The following is a 20079-nucleotide window of genomic DNA, read 5'->3' on the forward strand; positions in this document are numbered from 1 at the left end:
TTAAAACTCCTTTTTCTTTAAAAATAGTTTTTTTCTCCCATTTTCAACATACGGTAATTAGCTAAAGTCTGCGTAAACCCTTTCCAATTATCCGAACTTTTCATTATCCGAATGAGGTCCGGTTCAAACTGATTCGGATAATTGGAGTTTTACTGTACTTTGAATATAATTGACTGAGATATTTTTATTGCATTGGAATTTCGACTATTTCATAATAATCGCGCTGTTGCATCATTCGCGGCAAATCTTTCAACTCACATTGTACAGTCACACTCTGCTATAATGAACCCTGGGTATAAAGAACGAGCCTTTTGGTCCCGTTCAATTAATTCCTCATACGTTCAATCCTATTTTATACTGATACAGTGAACCTCCATAGGTGGGGAAATCTGATATAAAGAACTATATATGAATATCTTTGATTGAAAAGTTTTTGCGTTTTTTGCATTTTTCCTAAATTTCTGCTCTCTTAAACGGAAAATTTAATAGCCCTTAAAAATCATTCAAGTTTAGGATTTTAAGATTCATATTCCACTAATAAAAGGAAATATTTTTAATTAATTTTTTTTATCTTCATTTCCACTTTTTTCTGTATTTTAAACAAAGGCTGTGTAAGTCAGATTGTGAACCTGATTCTACGAGAAGAAGGACATGATAAGCCGCAAGCCATCATAAGGTTTAGGATACCATATGGTGTTAGTGGCCATTGAACCAAAGAACATGCCTGGCTTTTCTAATTTCCTTCAAATTCTTTGAATAAGCTATATTTATAAATAAATTTATAGGAGGGATTCTTTCTGCATGTTTTCGTGGTGCGACGGATAGTACACTCGACGCGGTTTCGAGAGGTTCGAGTCCCAGCGAGGGCATTGCTCATTTTTCATTTCTCCTGCTTCAAAATAAGCTAATGTCTCTACACAATAAACAAAAAGGCCTATGCATAACGTTTCACTTGCGTAGGATTTAAATTTTTACCCATAATACCCTATTATACATTCCATGAAAACATAAAAACTGTTCTTAACAAAGTTTACGCTCGTTGGAAAAAAATAGTAGAAGTTAAAAATAAATAAATAAATAAATAAATAAACAAACACACACAGATTTTGATAGTTACGTTCATTATTATTTAATTATTTTATTAAGTGGAATTTAATTATGCTAATTTTTTTATTATTAAAATTGTTTTTCTTTAAATAAATTGTTTGCATAATAAAGTTAAAATTTAATATTACAGCTATATTTAATATCTTTCTTTTGTGGGTTTATTACTAAATAATGACCGCACAATTGTAGCGGAAAATGTACACTGTAGCAATAAAAAAAGGGGGAGTTTGAAATGCTTAATTTCTAATGCTTGTTGTGAGAAGATATTTGTATCTGATGCTTTTCACTTCCTTTGTACGAAGTAAAAAGGAAGTATTGTAATCGCGAAAAATTTCGGTTATCATATTTCAACGAAAATATCCATTTTGACGGCTATCGAAGGCAATTTAACGATATTTTTGCGTGACATCCGCACGTAAGGACAGAATAAAGGACTCTTTTCTTCCAAAAAAATATAAAACTTATTTAAAATGAATTCTAAAGAGAATTTTTCGTGGCGTCTGTACGTCAAAAACGGGCAGCCTCAGAACGTTGAAATTTTGTCTATAGAATAACATGTAGATGTGCACCTCGTATGGTTGCAATTGGTGGCACCAAACGTATATAAATATATTTATACATATAATGTTGAATGATCTTAAATTCACTTAGTTCGAAAACATGTTTTTCTAACACATGCGCAGTAGCTTCAAAGTAAGATAATAATAATTCATTTACTGAAGAAATATTGATTATATTATCTCCTAATATAAATTTAGTAGATAAAAAAAGAGGTAACACATATGTAGGAAGTTTAATTCCGAAAATTGTGTTTTAAAGTAACTTGGGTGTATATTATGGAAAAAAAAGTTTTACGGGGACTTGAATTTAAATCATGAATAACAAAATTTCAAACTTTGAAAAAGAATTTAAAAATTAAAAGCAAGTAATTATCGCTATTGATCGGAAATTGGTTGACTAGAGGAACAACAAACCAACTTCCCTTCAGTGAACAAGAATTAATAAATGCTTCTTCTAAAGTTCTAAAGTTCTAAAGTTCTTTTTTAAATTCTTTTTCAAAGTTTGAAATTTTGTTATTCATGATTTAAATTCAAGTCCCCGTAAAACTTTTTTTCATAATTTGCATTCAAGTTACTTTAAAACACAATTTGCTGAATTAAACTTCTTACATATGTGTTACCTCTTTTTTGATACTTCTACTAAATTTATATTAGGAGATAATATAATCAATATTTCTTTGGCAAATAAATTATATATATATATATATATATATATAAATTATATATACAGACTCTAATACTCGGCTCAGTGAGCTCAGCTTCGTTATTCTTATATGTTTGTAAATTGTGCATTTTTTGCTTTAAAAATGATTGAATTATGTTGTTGTGGTTAAGATTTTTATGCCTTTAGTTAACCTGCATGCAATAATTATGGAATTCTCAACAATAGAAAAGTTCTTTAAATGTGGCTCAGCCTACCTTTTGATTTCCATGGTGGCCATGTTTGTTTATATTTGAAACTTAGCAGAATAGTGGATTTGTTGCCAATCTAGAAAAACTAAGCTTAGCAACAACAAAGGTAACGCTTTCATTTATTATTGCGAATTAAATCATGCTTAATCCACTCTGGAATTTATTCGAGGAAGTAAGCGTTTAAGATTTACTTCGTAATTTTTAATATAGATATTTTGAGTTTTTATGTATTTTTTCCTTGCCGCGAAGTGAGAACTGAATTAATTGTATGAAAAATACTGAATCTTCTGTGAAAAACTCGTTCTTTTTTGCTTGTTTGTTTTATTTCTTTTATACATTGTTTTAGACTTATTATAGTATTTGAATGGAACATGTGGCAACGATTCGATAATTCTTAAGATGATATAAATTTTGTGTATCCTGAGTTGTAAAATGAATGAAATGTAACTCTGTTATATGAACCTATCGCCAGAGTGTCACTATGATAAACAAATACAGTGAATTTTAAAGAGTGCATTTTTATTTTAGTGTGGTTTATGCGCTATTGGCGAAGAAGATTTAATTCAATCCAATAAGTTTAAAACAAATGCAAGAAAAAATGCGCATAATTTAATATTCCGTACAAGGAAGTCATGTGGTGTACATATCAGATTTTTTTAAACTCATTTCAACCTTTTTTTCAGATCATTTAATAGTTAACTAAACTCCTTTCATCTAATGAGAAAAACACAAATTTTAAACTAAAAGCTGAACAATTTTTTTTTCACTCTGAAATGTTTTGAATAGCAAGTCATAGCTTCCAAGACTCAGAAATCGAGGAAAGTTAATCATAAAAGCATGTTTATAAATTGATTTAGATTGATTGACGTGTGGGAGGGGAGGGATAGAGGGAGGGAGATTTTCTGGAACATTTCCATTTGCATCTGACTGCTCAGATCCAAGCAAAGGTTTCGGCGTTTAGACTTATATGCAGAAATAGTTACAGTTTCAGATTTCCCGCGAGTGGCAACGGCAAAGGGACTGGCCACAAAAGGCCGATACGGACGTCACGAGACCACGCCCCCACCCGTTTACTCCCTCCTGAAAGAGATACTGCAAGTTTGGTAGTAGTACATAAATCAGTGACAAGTTTAAAAGAATTTTGGGGCTCGAAATATATATATAAACCTTGCAGGACAACTCAGGCGCATTTTAAGAAAGTTACTTCGAATAATTTTGCGAACACCTTTTTGTTCAAATGTAAGTTTTATTTTTCTATTTTAAAATACAAGTATTATTATTATTATTATCATGATTATTATTAAATTAAGTTAATACATCAAAGTTAATACATTAAATTATTATTAAATTAAGTTAATACATTAAATTAAGTTAATACATCGCTGTTATACATCAATAACTTAATTTAATAATTATTAAATTAAGTTATTGATGTATAACAGCGCTAATGTTTTGTGGTTTTGTTTAGTTTTATTTAATATTGTCGGTGTTGAATGCAATTAAACAAAAATTAAGTTCATTTAATGCACGGAATCAAAGTTATTTAATTGATGTTTAGATTTGTGAAAATTTAGAATATTTTATTTACATAAATATTTTATTTCGAAGAATTTAACGCAAATCAAATTAATCTTTCTCTCATTACTTTATAGATTCTTACTTAAAAGAAGAAAAAAAAAAACCTTGCTAATTAATTAGCCCCAAGGCGTTGTCCTTTTGACTTTTCAGATTGTTGCCACCAAATATATTATATTTAAAGAATTATATTTAAAGTTTGTTGTATTTAAAGAAATTCAATAATGAAGAATCTGTATAAAGTATATATGTTTCTCGCATTGTGATAAAAGAACGGTACCTAGAGCCATCCAATTCTGAATAACATAATCCTCCACCTAATATGGGCATGTGGAAGCCCTAATTTGGAATTTGTTTTATTATCTATTTCATATTTTTTAAAACTTTAACGAATTTTTGATTAACAAACTCAACAATTTCGAAGCGAGTACTGGCAACACTGTACGAAAAAAAAAAATTATCTCCAGCACGCGAGACTGTGCATCGCGCGCTGGGAATTTTAAAGATGGGCTCATTTAAAATTATTTTGCAATACTGCTCTTGAACTGAATTTTATCGTTTAAGTGCGAAGAATATGATATCTAATAAATAAAGGTAATATAAAATCTGAAAGCTTATAATTTTTTTAATTTATTTATTTGTTTGTTTTTATTGAAATTAGTTAGCAACATTCATTGTTAATAGATTTCACTAGTTATAAAATCTACATCAGAAAGCTGTTTGCTCAGTTAGCTATGCTGCAAGTTTCGCGTCAAGTTTCTATGCTTCCAAACTAATTATTTCTTCCCTACTTTAAACACGTAAATGAAGGAAAACAACCAATGACATTTTTCTGTCAAATTCCAAAAATACTATGGAAACTTTTAATGTTCTTAAATACAAAACATACTTCAAAAACAACTCTAATTATTATTTAGCTGTAAAATTTTTGTATTCATTATTACCTTAATTATCAAAATTTTATCAGACATAATTTAGCAGTTTAGAGTGATTTTATAAGTTGTCGTAGTTTTCAGTGAATCGAATAAATTTCTGATGTTACTTTATAATATTTAATTTATATTAAAAGAATATTTTTTATGGATGGCAATAAAAACTTATTTTTGTGACAACTAATAATATTTATTATCATTATTAATTAGACTTGCTGTTAGAAATATAGGATATACTACGATAACAAAAATTTATGCACTTTACCATTTAAACTTCCTGTATAAGACAGCAAATGGAATATTATTTTTTTTTAACTGAATAATTATTGATTTAAATTACATTGTTTTCCTAATACTGATTTTCCAGTATATCAGTGTGGATAAAAGTTCTCTACCTTTAGAATTTAAAATATTCTGAGGAAGAAACTTATATCTATATTTTCGCTCGTTATTACTAATACAGTTGCGAAAATTTATAATCTTCAAAAATCTCTCTCTGCACTTTAAAAACTCGTAAAATCAGACGAATATTTTTTATATTTTGATTAAACATTTTGTACATTGAATATTCAATTAAATACGTTCACTGCTTTAATAAAAATGATTTTTCTGTACATATTTATAATCATCATAGGCTATCAGTGGCCTAAATGACAGCTCCATATTGATACATCTAGCCGATTTGGTTTGGTTTAATTGAATATGGCGAGGCCCTCGAAGGCTATCTGCCTAAGGAGAGGGATGCCTTCATCGAAGACTTTCTAAGGAAAACTGGCTCGTCTACATGTTACACATGAGGGAAAGTACGAAAACACCTATGCAGCCAGCCCGTTCGCCGGGATTCGAACCTCGGACCGAGCCGCTGGTGGTACTGATCCGGTTTCAGAATTTAGTGATGAGATTGACGCACTGGGGAAACGGCGTTGCGTGGGTCAAGGACCCTACCGCTAGTAGAATAGATATGTTATTTCGAATACTGTCATGAGTAACTAGTATATATTTAGAATTTTATATGTATATAAATATATATAATTAAATCATGTTTCTAACATTTTTTTTTTAATTATAAGAATAGAGATAAGAGATAAATTAAAAGATAAATTTCTAAAAAGACTAAAGTGTGCGTCAAGTTTCAATAGACCTGAAGTGCTATCTGGGAAGGCCGAGAAAGGAGGAATGAGCTGGCTATAGCCTGTTGCAGAAAATACATTCGTATAAATAATAGGCAAAGTAGTGTGAGTTTCTTGGTGCACTAGTAATAATTAAACCTTAAATCTATAACACAATATTAAGAGGTACATATTAGATTAAATAAATTATACACTATGGGTACTAAGTATGGCCATAGGCCGTTTACTATTATTTGGGTCATTCACAACATAAAATTCCATAAAATATCATAAACAATAAAATTTTTATTTCAAATAAAAATGCAAAATTAAATTCATTTTTATTATTTTGAAGTCGTAATCGTAAATCCTTATGACTGGGTTGTTGATATTAATAAGATTGGCATAAAAGTTCCGGGCGAGCCGGCAGTAAAAACACTTAAGTTGTTCTTTACCCAATTCTTCATGTAACTTTTGATTTCGTACGTACCAGGCCGAATTGGTAATCTGTTGCAATTTTTTTCTATAAGATTTGCATGAATAAGCCCAGATCGGGCAGGCATAGCATAGTATGGGACGCAATACGGTTTCATAAATAAGCAACTTGTCTATTGAAAATACACTGTTTCGAGAAATTAAGGGGTGAAGTGTGACTTTACTAACTGGAAACTTATTAATGATAGATGTTATGTTATTATTAGGATAGATGTTATGGGTACCATGATAGAGTTTTACTGAGGATCACCCCAAGATAAAGGACTGTCTTGAGCTCGAGTGCTTTGCGATAATTAAACAAAAAAAATTCGTGTTTAATATACAGTAAGACCTGTATAAAATGTTTCTATTTAAAATGTTTCACCGCTTAAGGGGCTTATTTCATCGAAAAGAGATCCAAATACTTTTTTCATTTGGATCACACTGATGATCGAAATCTAAGTCGTATTTGGATAGTGTTTAAATTTTCCAGTACAACACATTTTATCTCGAAAGATGTTTTCGCTTGAGTTCTGACTAATTTTTAAAAAAACCTTTTCTTCTTTCAGAAAACATACATTTTTTTTTTTCTTTTACTTCACTGTTTTCTTTTTTATTATCCCGAAGGGCGTTAGCCCAGAAGGGCTAATAATTTCAAAACAGCATTTTGCGTCGATTCACTTCTCAGACTGTTGCCACCAAATATTATCGCCATGTATTGTATTTAAAGAAACTGATTTAAATTAAAGATATAATGAAGAATGTGCATAAATGTATGCATGTTTCTCGCATTATGAAAAAACAACAGTACCTACAGCTATCACATTATTTGAATAACGTAGTCCACCAACCGAACATGGACACTCGGAAGTCCGAATTTTGAATTTCGAATTTGTTTTATTATCTATTTCAAATTTTGTAATTTTGAATTTTTAATTAAACTCAACAATTTCAAAGCCAGCAATGGCAACATTGTACCAAAAAAAAAAAAAAAAAAAAAAAAAAAATTTTATCTGCAGCGCGTCGGAAATTCTAAAGATATACTGTTTTTAAATATTTTGTTATATTCCTGTTAAATTTTATGTGGTTTAAGAGCAAAGAATATGATATTTAATAAATAAAGGTAACAGACAAAACGCTAAAAAATGCCGTTTTGGGTGTAATATGAAATCTGAAAGCTTTCAGATTTTTTTCCTTATTACTTTAATTCAAATTATATGAATTTTTTTTCTACCGTCTTTTTCATTTCTTGTTATTATATAAATTATTCTTTCAGCTGGCGTATCATTATTCTATCTAACGCCTACTTTTGTTCCTTCCGAACACTTTGAAAATTACTTCTTTGGTCATTATATTGCTGTTCTTTTTGCCATTTTACAGCTTTATTGCTTTTCCATTCCTTTGTATTTCGTAAATAATTTATTTGATTACTTTATTATTAGTTTTTGCCACTTTTTGTTTTATGAGATAACTCTTTTAGGTATTGAATTATTATTCTTCTTGTACTGTTCTGTTATTCTTTTCGTCTTTGTTTGTTTTTTGTTATTGTTTCATTTTAACGTTTTAAAATCATAAATTATTATCTCCATAATCCAACCTATTGATAAATTATCTTTTTTCAGGTGCAATGGTTCCTCCTACACAAAGTGCATCTATGCTATCCATGATGGAATATCCAACAGAATTTTCTTTTGAGTGCAGTAAGAAAACCAAAGGGTCAAGAAAATCTAGATCTCTTGAAGGTAAGAAAAGACATTATTTGTAAGATCTGTTTCTTTTATAACTTTCTTTTCCTTTTACACTGAAATAACAAAATGTTTGAAGAGAAAATGTTCAAGAAATTATGAAAATATCTGCATTTCATAACGTTATGATAAAAAAAGAAAAATTTAAGCCCTTATCTGTTACGCATTGCAGTTTGTGGAACATTGCTCTTTTATCTAACCTCTTGAAATGAATATACAAACCGTCTGGTAATTTCATTTCCTCATTATATATATATATACCAGACGATAATATAAACCGTCTGGTATATATATATATATATATACCATCATTATGCTTTATATAAATTATTTAGAAGTAGAATTTTATCCATAGTTATAAGGCTACGAATTAAAAACTCTACTGACTACTTTTCTCTCAAGAAAAAATTTTTAATAGGAAATAATTAAGCATTTCTAGTATATTTGTGCCGCCCAGCTGGTATAGTGGTTAGCGTCTCTGACTGCCGTACCGAAGTTCCCGGGCTCGAACCCTGGAGAAGGCAGGGATGTTTGTAAATGTATAGTGTCCGTGCGGCATGGGGGCACTCTAAATATGCGGCGAGTCGAAAGTACTCTAGAGAGGTGGGAGACCTTCGGACCCGTCTCCCCGGAGTGTTCTCCATCAAAATCGGGGGCGTAACTGAGCTAACTCGCACTGTCACCTGTAAGGGACTCAAGGGTGTTGCCAACGACAGGCGTATCTTGCGCTCCTTGCCACGAGGAATTTCGTGGGCTTAGCTGACTGTAGGTCAGACAAGTGACCCTTAGTCAGCAATAACAAAAGCGTCAACGTATACCTGTCACGCAAGACAAATTAATTTTTTACTGTAATATTGTATGCCTTTCATTCCATAATCTAATTTGTAAATTCATTTGCTACGTATTTAAAAATTGTTCATAATTAATCCACAGCTAAATTTTTCCTTAAAAGTAAAATTTTTGCCTCAGTAAATTATAGAGGATTTGTCTAAATGTTTCAAAGAAACTAACGTATTACAAATTTTTCTTTGCCTTCAGACAGCAAAGAGAATAAGAAATATTGCTTAAGATTTCTACAGATGCTAATCGCGAAATGATCAAAGTAAAGAAGAAACGCTTCATAGATGAAGTTTTGGCAAATAATGAATATTTTTTCAGACATAATAAACATGTTTCAGGCGACGAAGCTGAAAGCTGATGCACCTTCCAGTGTCCCGGAGACTGCTTTATAAGTTAGCTAATACGAATCTTATTGCTTGTTTCTACATTCCAAAGTTTTACCGATAAATCAAAAAATCAGTAAATAAATAAAAATAGAAATAAAATCAGAAAGGTTTCAGATTTTAAATTGCTTCCAAAGAGACGTTTTATTAATTAGGTTATTTCGGAGGCCGGAAAGATGACAAATTAGCGACGCCTTCGCGGGAATCGAACCGCGAACCTCTGGAATACACCTGCCACGAAAACATGCCAAGATGGCGAGAGAAATACCTTGTACCTTTATTTATTAAATATCATGTTCTTCGCTCTTAAACCATAAAATTCAGTTCAACAAAAATATCGCAAAATAATTTTAAATCGAGCCTTTCTTCAGAATTTCCAATGCACAGTCTCGCGCGCTGGAGATAAAAATGTTTCTTCTGTACAACGTTGTCATGACTCGCTTTGAAATCCTTGAGTTTGTTCATCAAAAATTCGTTACAATTTTACAAAATATGAAATCGATCATAAAACAAATTCCAAATTTTAAATTTGGACTTCCAGATGCCCCCTATTCGAAGTAGGATTACGTCATTCAAAACTGGATGGCTCTAGGTACATTTGTTTTATCACAATGCAAGAAACATATATACATTTATGTGGATTCTTCATTATTTAATTTCTTTAAATATAATACAGGGCGATAATATTCGGTGGCAACAATTAGAAAAGTGAACAGTTATTTCAACGTGTAATGCCAAAACGAAATTAATAATTCTTCTGGGCAAATTGCCCCTTTGGACTAAAAATGTTATGTTACTTTTATTCATCGCATAGGTTAATTTTAATGTTGCTTGAAGGATATTTTTATTTGCATATATTGTTTCTTATTAAGGCATCCGACATCGTACAAAAGACGATTTTCGGTCAAAATTTCGATTTTTATTTTATTACATTTTCTTAAAGAATACAGCTTTAGCTATCAAATACATGTTTTTGCTTGTTGATAGGTTAATTAGAATTGAAGTTATAAGCATTTTTCTGTAACGGAATAAACCGGAAGTTCTAATATTCTGGGCCGGAAGTGAGCGTTTAAATAGATATACCTATTTAGAAACTTTATTTATCATCAAGATTTTGTAAATTATAAACCTGCGTACTAAGTTTAGATATTTTGTAATAGATTTTAAGAATCTGGCGTTAGATTTTTACCCTTAATTTCGTATTTAGATTGGCGAAGAGGGTATTCGACGTTGAATGGATGTGTTGCTGCTTGGTCGATTAGCGTTGACAAAGTGCTTGATTTGAAAGCTGTGTCACATTTTTGCATTATTTGCAACAAAATAAACAGAATGGCATGCAATCTTCAGCACGACATATGTAAAGCGTAACATAATTGTTCTGCAAATTATAAAGAAGCAGCTTCGGGTATAGAAGCAGTTGGTGCTTATCCGCTGTTTGAATGATCTATTACATTACGAAAACTTAAGCGCACGGAGTATTACGAGGATGGGGATTCTAAGGGGTTTTTAATTGTAAAAGATATATATGGTAAAGATTCGGTCAAGAAACTGGAATACATTGGACATGTACAGAAAAGGGTTGCTAGTAGACTACGAAAAGTAAAAAACTCCGCTCCTGAATTGAAAGGAAAAAGTAAACCAATTCTTTTATCGATAAACTGCAGAATTAGAGATTGCAATTAGAAGTAATGTTGGAAACTTAATTGAGATGCAGCAGGGTTGTACTAGCTGCTTGTTCCATTGTAGCTCTTCTTCGAAGCTAATGCCCTCATCAATCAATGAGTTGGTGCAACTATAAATGTGCATTGCAGAAATCAGGAAAAAAAATCAGGCAAAAACCTCTGGTATATCAACATATATTTTGAATTTAATTAAACCTACATAAATGGATTTGACTACATAAACAAGAGTTATTAAAAAAGTGCATACATGGCAAAACTCAAAATATCAAGGAACGTTTTAATGGCATTTTATTGCAAATTGTTCCGAAAGAAACATTCATAAACTTGCGAACATTAATCTTTGGAGCAAATGTAAGTGTTGTGTTATTTAATGTTGTTTAATGATAGATTTATAGGTTTGCTGGAAGCATTTTCAAGGTTAGTTATGTGTCCTGAATTTTACACTGAGCAGGGAAATCGAAAACTTGATAAAGTGCAAAATTCATGACTCTTGGCGGCATTCCACAAGTTTTATAAAAACACACAGAAAACATTACGCTTTCTCGAAAGAAAAAGTGCAAAGTGTATGAAGAAAAAAGAAGGTGTCAGTTACAAAGCAGGGGAATTTTAATTATCAGACATGCTTCTTTCACAAGAAATTGCTTTATGAAAACTTTAAGCTTGTTTTCTGAAAAATGTTTTTTTCTGTAAATATTGCCAATGGTAACAGCCATAACTCAAACTTTTATGTATAAAATTAAATAATACTTTCTATATATGTTTCATATAATCTGATGCATGCTCTGAAGCAGAAGATTTTAGAAATATTAATTAGAAGTTGAATTGTTACTTTTTATTTTTAGATTTTGGATGCAATAATAGAAAAATATACAGTAAATACTATACATTTTGACATATCTCAAGAATATATAAATATTTCTTAATTATTTTGCTTCATTGCATACAAAACAAGTATAAACATAATTACAAATTAAAAAAACTGCATATTTATATATACATTGTTCACCGTGGTTGTTGCCGTAAAGGCAAAATTTAAGCAAAAATTATGCTATTTTTCATTATTTTTCAAAATTAAAATTACTTAGCATTACGTTTTAAACTGTTTTCACTCATTAATATGCTTATCTTAATTAATATATTTATAGTTAAAATAAAAACCATTTTTAAAAAAATGGTACCCGAACGAGGTCGGATACCTTAAAGGAAATACTTCCTATCTGTTTTGTGGTAGATAATGCAATACACTAAACATTTATAAGGAATATAATTCGCGAATTGGATATAATTTAATTAGCTTCATTCCTACGAATTTGCTACTCTCTGCAATATAACCATGAGCATCCGTGGTTCAAGCAAGTTTGCCGTAAGGGGGAAAGTAAAGTTGGCGCTTTCTACAAATTAAGTACATTAACAATTCTAAGTGAAATATACCTTTATTTAGTTGTAATTCACGAAAACGATTCAGATTGCACCTTCCGAAAATTGGCACCTAAGTGGTTGCTTATAATACTCGTGCTTGGAGCCAATGGTAATCATAAGGCACCACTGTATTTATTTTCATTAATTGTTTCGAAAATTATTTCAATCTCATATATTTTTAATTAATTAGAAATCATTTTGGTAATTTAAAAAAAAAAACATTTTACACTACACTTATAGGATATTTTCCCCCTCCTTTCTACATGACTTCATGGTGTAGCGCATATTGGGGAGGTTCAGGGTTCGAGTCCCGGGAAGGGCATTCCTCATTTTTCACTTCCTCAGCATAAAAAGAAATCCGAATGTCTCTACAGTGGCACCCGAATTTTAGTTAAGTATTATCATCCACCCCCTTAACACGGGGTAGATGATGATACTTTACCGCCAATATTTGGCGATTGTGTCCCTTAATCCCAAGTTGTCTTTAAAAAGCCGGAGTATATAATGTATTTTCTCCCTCCTTTTCCTGTATAGCTTCGTGGTGTAACGGTAAGCACACTCGGCGTATATTCGAGAGGTCCAATGTTCGAGTCCCGGAGAGAGCATTGCTCGTTTTTCACTTATCCAGCATAAAAGAAATCCTAATGACTGTACACACTAAAATACCAAGCAAGGTTTTTAATACTTTGCAAGCAACAGTATTTAATTAATGCTCTTAAATATCCTGTTCACGGAACTCTGCCGCCAGTGATAATAACCAGTTATTCACAGTCGCTTTTACTTCTTCGCCGGTGTCTTAAGTTTCCTTGAACAATCTTACCCTTTTTCTCACTTTACTGTCACTGATTGTATTGTTGTGCACTTCATATATCGAAGTAAGGAGAGAGAAAATAACTTACAAGGTATACTATAATTTATTTATTATTAGCCACAGAATAAAAATTTTACTTTTTTAATGTAATTTCAGCTACTGTAATTTCCATTAATTTCAACTTGTTGTAGAATGATTAGACTTTTTTTTTAGTCCAAAGGGGCAATTTGCCCTGAAGGACTATTATTTTCGTTTTGGCATTTTGCGTGGGTTCACTATAAATGTCCGATTCACTTTTCAATTTCTTACCAAATGCTACTACTTTACCAAATACTATCGCTCTGTATTATATTTACAGAAATTAAATAATGAAGAATCTGCATAAATGTATGTATATTTCTCGCATTGTGAAAAAAAGACGGTACCTTGAGCCATAAAATTTTGACGTTTTCACCCGAAAATGGGCATCTGGAAGCATAAATTTGGAATTTGTTTTATCAACTATTTCATATTTTATAAAACTTTAGCGAATTTTTGATTAGCAATCTCGACGATTTGAAAGCGAGCAATGGCAACACTCTACGGGGAGAAAAACACCTTTTATCTCTCGCGCGCGGAATTGTGCATCGGAAATTCTAAAGATATGCTCATTTTAAAATTATTTTGCGACATTGCTGTTGAATTAAATTTTATAGTTTAAGTGCAAAGAACATGATATTTAATAAATAAAGGTAACACACGAAACGTTAAAAAAACGCCCCTTTGGACGTAATTTAAAATTTGAAACCTTTGAGTTGTTTTTTTTTTTTTTTTTTTTTTTTTTTTGTTAATGCGGGACACGTGAAAAATGTGCAATGCCCTCACCTGGACCTTTCCAATACCCGCTGAGTGTGCTACCGTTACAGCACCAAGGCATGTAGAAAGAAGGGAGAAAATACCTTACAGTGTGACTAATTTTTCACCCTTTGTATATATTTCTTCAATGAGTGCTAAAATTTCTTTGGTATTTTTTCTAAACGATAGATAGAAAACTTTTGTATGTATACTTAAGTTACTCGTACATAACCATGCTAAATTTCAAATGGTCTCAGTAACACATATACATAAACATATTGCTTCTAGAGTGTAAGGTGTAGCAACTAGAAATATTAAATCAGTAAGGCTATCTTCTAGCTTGAAATATGCAGTAAGGACGCCCTTGAAAATCATAAACTTATCGCAATACTTTCAGGAGCAGGAGTTAGATTAACACCTCAGCCATCTGAGTACATCACGTTTTAAAAATCCAGTAATTTGTCATCGACTCAAGCCAACCTCTCTTCCCAAACTTCGAATCACCACGTTTTAAAAATCCAGTCATTTGTCATCGAATCAAACCAACCTCGCTTTCCAAACTTTGAAAAAGTGAAACCCACCCTCTCTCTCTCTCTCTCTTTTTTTTAATAATCTTTTTTTTCCTTTCCCTTGGTCCGAAGTTAATAAGTGGCCGAGATTGCAAGAACAGCGTAACACGAACCGTTGAAGTGTTGACAGCTCGGCACAGCGTCTTGTATGAATGATTGGCGAATTTTGTAATCATATCATCCACTTTCTTGCACGTCTGAGATTGCAACTCGCGTCATACAGCGCGCCCGGGGTGAAATGATTCACGTGCTGGGTGAGATTCGATTCCCGAACAAAGGGCGTACAGAGAGGATCATCGTTTCCTTGCAATAACAGAGTACCTTTTATAGAATTTGTTAACTCTAGTGTGGATCTCAGATCAAAATCGTTTCAAATGAAATGCTCCACATGCATTTTGAGACCTCATCGTTCCCATTAAGCTTGTAGTGGACAGTTTTATCTTTTTATCTTTTCATCGTTAGCTGTACAAAGTGTCATCGAATTTTTTTTATAAGCATGTTTCTGAGTTTTCTTAATAACGTACAACTTTTTAACGTGCACTTCCAAAGCGGAAAAATCCAAATTCTTCCAAATTTTATTTTAAATGAATGTTATGCCCTATATATTTAATTTTCTATCGAACTGTTTTAAAGCTTAGTTCCCTTTTTTTTTTTCGAACAATTTTTTTATAACGCTGTCTTCGCTTTTTGCATAATTATTATGTAATTATATTAGTGTTTCCAATTAAAGCTAATTAATTATATTTAGAGGAAATTAAGTTATTAGAATTTTTTTGTAAAAGTATCGTCAGTATTGATAATGCGTAACATAATATTTTAATTTCTTCGCAATAAAAATGATGTATTTTTATTTATTTAAATTCCTACTATTAGCTCACACTCTCCCTATATCTTGTTCAAATTTTCAATCGTTAATAAAATAGTTTTTATTCATACACTCAAGTTCAAACAAATACATTTTTTTTAACTTTCAGTGGATGATATATTCAAGTCAATTCCAACTTATTGATTCCTGTTTATCGGAACTAAAAATAGGCTGTTTTTATTAAATATATCATAAGACTTACAAATAATGACCGTTTATTAGGAATTCTCGCGTGCTGTAAAAATATAAATTTTATAACAACTTATAAATGATTATACATGACTGTCATCAATGAGATTGTAATATTTAACAAAAATAAGTGGCAACAGTAAGACAGAGTTCTAAATATTTTTAGAGTTATGGAATTAAAGAATTGCAGTTTTATAGAGTTGGATGAAGCGGATTTAATGTCCCATTACTTCGCAAAGTAGCTACGGAGCACTGTAGATTATGCAGTACGCACTGTAGCCACTGTAGCACAGTAAATAGTGCAGTAATATATCTAGGGCGAAAACTCTTCGCAGCAGGTCAAGCATGTGTCGCCTTGAGTCGTGTGAAATCATTAGATGGAATATTTATTGAAGGACTGGGCTGCTCGAAACTCACTGGAAAGGTCCCTTGCAATAATGAAGCATTACGAGAGATGGGTGGAATGAGAAATTATAGACCACCATCAGCTTCATAAATTAGAAACGAAAAAATGTTAATAATGCTAAAAAGTTTTAAAAAAAATGTTTAAATGTTAATAATGTAAAAATTTTTCTTTGTTAGCCTAAGCAGGAATTGACTTTATTTATTTATTTTTTTTTATATTACTTGCTAATCAAACAGTAGTAGCAAAACTAAAAGCAGAATTATTTGTTAAACACTACGATCATTTCCTTTCGTTAAACCCGACTCGACTGCTTTACATTAAAAGGCAAGAAAAAAATGCAATACAACTGCAATTATCCGAAATCCGAACTATCCGAAACGCTGATTATCCGAATCGCTTTCAGAATTTTTCAGAATCAACTGAAGAAGAGAAGGAAAAGGAGAAAAAGGTAAAAGAAGCTCAAAAAAAGGAAAGGGAAGAGACAGGAGAAGATGAGGATGACGTTTCACTCGAGAAATTAAGAAACGTTCTTTTGCAAATTCCTGGATGTTCAGAAGTGAGTGTTGAGGATACAGCAGAATGGATGGTGTGTGATTCGTCAGAACCTGGGTTCCAAATAATAAATGATAATGAACTTATTGACAGTGTGAGAGAAGAAAGTGTTTAGGAAGAAGATGACCTTAATGTCGAAGTTGAAGCAGACACGGGACGATCAGCTAGTGAAGCGTTTGCCGGCGTTGAAGTGGATGGAGCGTCAGCCCGAGTAGGACCCCATGCAACTTCTCATTGTCAAGCGGATGCGAGACTTGGCTGCCCGAAAATGAATGAAGACATTCAAACAGCTTACGTTGACCGAAATGTTCAGCAAGCAGTGACTTTCGGCACTTGTAAATGCTGTACAGTTCGCTACATAACATGTACATTAAAGTGTTGCTTTTTCGTTTTAATTAACTGAAACCTGTTTTTCTTTAAAAATAAAATAAAAATAGTTTTTGCCTCCCATTTTTAACATACGGCGATTAATTAATGTAGACCCTTTCTTCGGGAAAAATTCAGTTATCCGAATTTTTGATTATCTGAATGGGGTCCGGTCCCAACTGATTCGGATAATTGGAGTTCTACTGTACCCTTCCTAAGAGTAAAAGAAACATAAATACAGAAAAAACAGGTTCGCTACTAGTTGGAGTTTCAACATACCGCTACCTTACAGAAGAAGATGAACACACTGTTGCCAATCTGCTGCAGCTAAGTATTCAACACCTGCAAATGATTTTTCTATTTAGTTTTATTAGAAGTTTATTTACAGCGATGAAACCTATTTCACTGCATATCATAGTGGGAAAGATATTATTCGAGAGAATCAGAGCAAAGTGTGACGCCATTCTGCAAACACAACCCATGTTGAATGTATTGGAGGAATCAGTTCGAAACTTTCTAAGGTATCGTTTTAGTTCTTTAATCATATATTTTATGTTATGTTAATCAAATTTCCTATCCTCCTCATCTCCATTCTTCCGCCAGAACGTAAATTTCTAGCTCTCGTGGTATTCAAATGAGGTGGAAAGACAGGAGAAGTGAAGCAGTTTCTACAAAAAATTCACCAACATGTATTCTATTTAAAAATACAGATATAATTGGGATTTTGTTTCACAGTAAATTTTTATATTTCAGCTTATATTTGAATAAAAATAATTTAATTAGCCACATAAATTAGTTTACAAGATTATTTTATATATAACTAGGTGTACCCGCCCGGCGTTGCCCGTGCATTTAGAAAATGCAGATAAGTGAATAGCGCAGGAATAGTAGTGTAGGACATGTAGACTGTCTCTCTCTCTTCCCCCCCGCCCACAAGCTACAAAAAAGAAATGAATTGTAATTAATCGATTTAATGTATCGTCAAAACAGCAAACTAACGCTAGAATAAAGAAATCAATTGTTACAATCGAACGTTATTTGAAAACAAATAATAATATCAGTGAGTCAAAAAAAAAAAAAAACCGTGATTAATTAATTATAAATAATTTTTTTAAAATTTTTCTAATTCAAAAATCGAAAATCGGGCTTCGAGGTCTGGTGGCCAGCCCCTTTGTGCTTCCGTATAAAAAATTCCAGGTCCCTGCGTGCGATAGATTTGGCTGGAGAGCTCGGTCAGACAGACAGACAGACACATTACACTTGCTTTTATTATTATAGATAGAAGATAGATTATATGAAATTTTATGAACAATATGTATGTTTGGTACACATTTCTAAAAACCTATTGAGTTTATCACCTTAAAATTTGGTATGGTAATAGAAAATATACTATTTGAGAATAATAAGAAGCAATTTTCATTTTGGATAAAAAATATTTAATTAAATTAATTTTGTTAAAAAAACTTGGAAAATTCAAAAAATTTTAAGAACATTTTTTTTTTTTTTTTTTTTTTCATTATTTTCAAAATTTTCTCATTCAGAGCTATAACGTTAAAGAAACAAGTTAATTGTACAACTTGGGAAAGTTTAAATACTCTACCTTAAATAAAGTTTTAGAAAAATGTACCGAAACATTAAAAAAATACAATTTGGGAAAAAGGCAAAAAACTGCATGCATACCCACAATGCTTAAACTGTACTATTTTAAAACCTTCCAGCACCACATCTATTTTGTTTCAGCATTTCTACATCAATTGTTATCTCTTTGATCATTTTAATTTTGACTCTGGCTGTTTTAAAGAGATTTTAGAAACTTAAGGATGCTTCTCGAACTTAAGCCTCATCCATTTTTTTTCAAAGAATATTTCATATTATGGCCCGCTTCAAGCCCCAAATATTTTAGAACGTTTGTGCGGTTCTAAGCCCCATCGTTAAAACAAATGACAGCATCTAAAACATATATTATCAAAGTAGTTATTGAGACAAAAACAGTTTTAGGTAAGTGTATAAAGGTATTTCTCCCGCCTTCTTGGCATGCCTTCGTGGTGTGGTGGTCTGCACGCTGGGCGCGTATTCCAGAGGTCCATGGTTCGATTCCCGACGGAGGCGTTGCTCCTTTTTTACAACTCCTGCTTCCAAAAAAAGACCTAATGTCTCTACAGTGGCGCCCGAACTAAAAGGGCGGTGGATGATGATTCTCCACACCCAGGATTTGGCGATTGGGTTCCCTAAAAACACCAGTCGCCCTTTAAAAGAAGGAGTACATAAGGTATTTCTCCCGCCTTCTTGCCATGATTTCGTGGTGTGGTGGTCTGTACGCTGGGCGTGTATTCCAGAGCTCCGTGGTTCGATTCCCGGTGAAGGCGTTGCTCATTTTTCGTGATTCCTGCTTCCCCCCCCCCAAAAAAAAACCTAATGTCTCTTCAAGCGTTCCTATAAACAATGGTTAGAAACCCTCATTTGGAATCTGAATTCTGCCATGTGTGCCTTTGCACAAAAGTTTACTATCAGAAAAATGGGAAAATGTATCGAAAAAAGTAATTTGGCTACTCTAGAAAGAAAAGGAATAAACCATAGGGTAAAATAAAAAGAGGATTTGCTCTTTTCCAGTAAGCACGAATGCTGAAAAACGTCGAATGCGAGGGGTGTTGGCACTGTTTGTTAACATTTTTAAGTACCGTATTTTAGGACCTGGTATTCCAAACCTGTGCAAAATATCTATTTATGAAATCATCCGAGTCTGCTCTAT

The 20079-nt window shown here is 32.1% G+C and overlaps 1 protein-coding gene across 1 annotated transcript in view; it reads left to right on the forward strand.

Annotated features, from left to right (window-relative positions):
* Positions 1 to 3571: 3571 nt before the first annotated feature.
* LOC118187787 (transcription factor 21-like) overlaps positions 3572 to 20079 on the forward strand; it is a 41403-nt gene continuing 24895 nt past the window's right edge. Inside the window, exons 1-2 of the mRNA XM_035358063.2 lie at positions 3572 to 3818; positions 8292 to 8411. Of these exons, the coding sequence (XP_035213954.1) occupies positions 8297 to 8411 (115 nt within the window). The 5' untranslated portion in view covers positions 3572 to 3818; positions 8292 to 8296. The remainder of the gene's footprint in view (positions 3819 to 8291; positions 8412 to 20079) is intronic.

Source organism: Stegodyphus dumicola, chromosome 10, assembly GCF_044657685.1.
Source record: "Stegodyphus dumicola isolate Sdum_Otavi_A_Nest chromosome 10, ASM4465768v1".
NCBI classification, from domain to species: Eukaryota; Metazoa; Arthropoda; class Arachnida; order Araneae; family Eresidae; genus Stegodyphus; species Stegodyphus dumicola.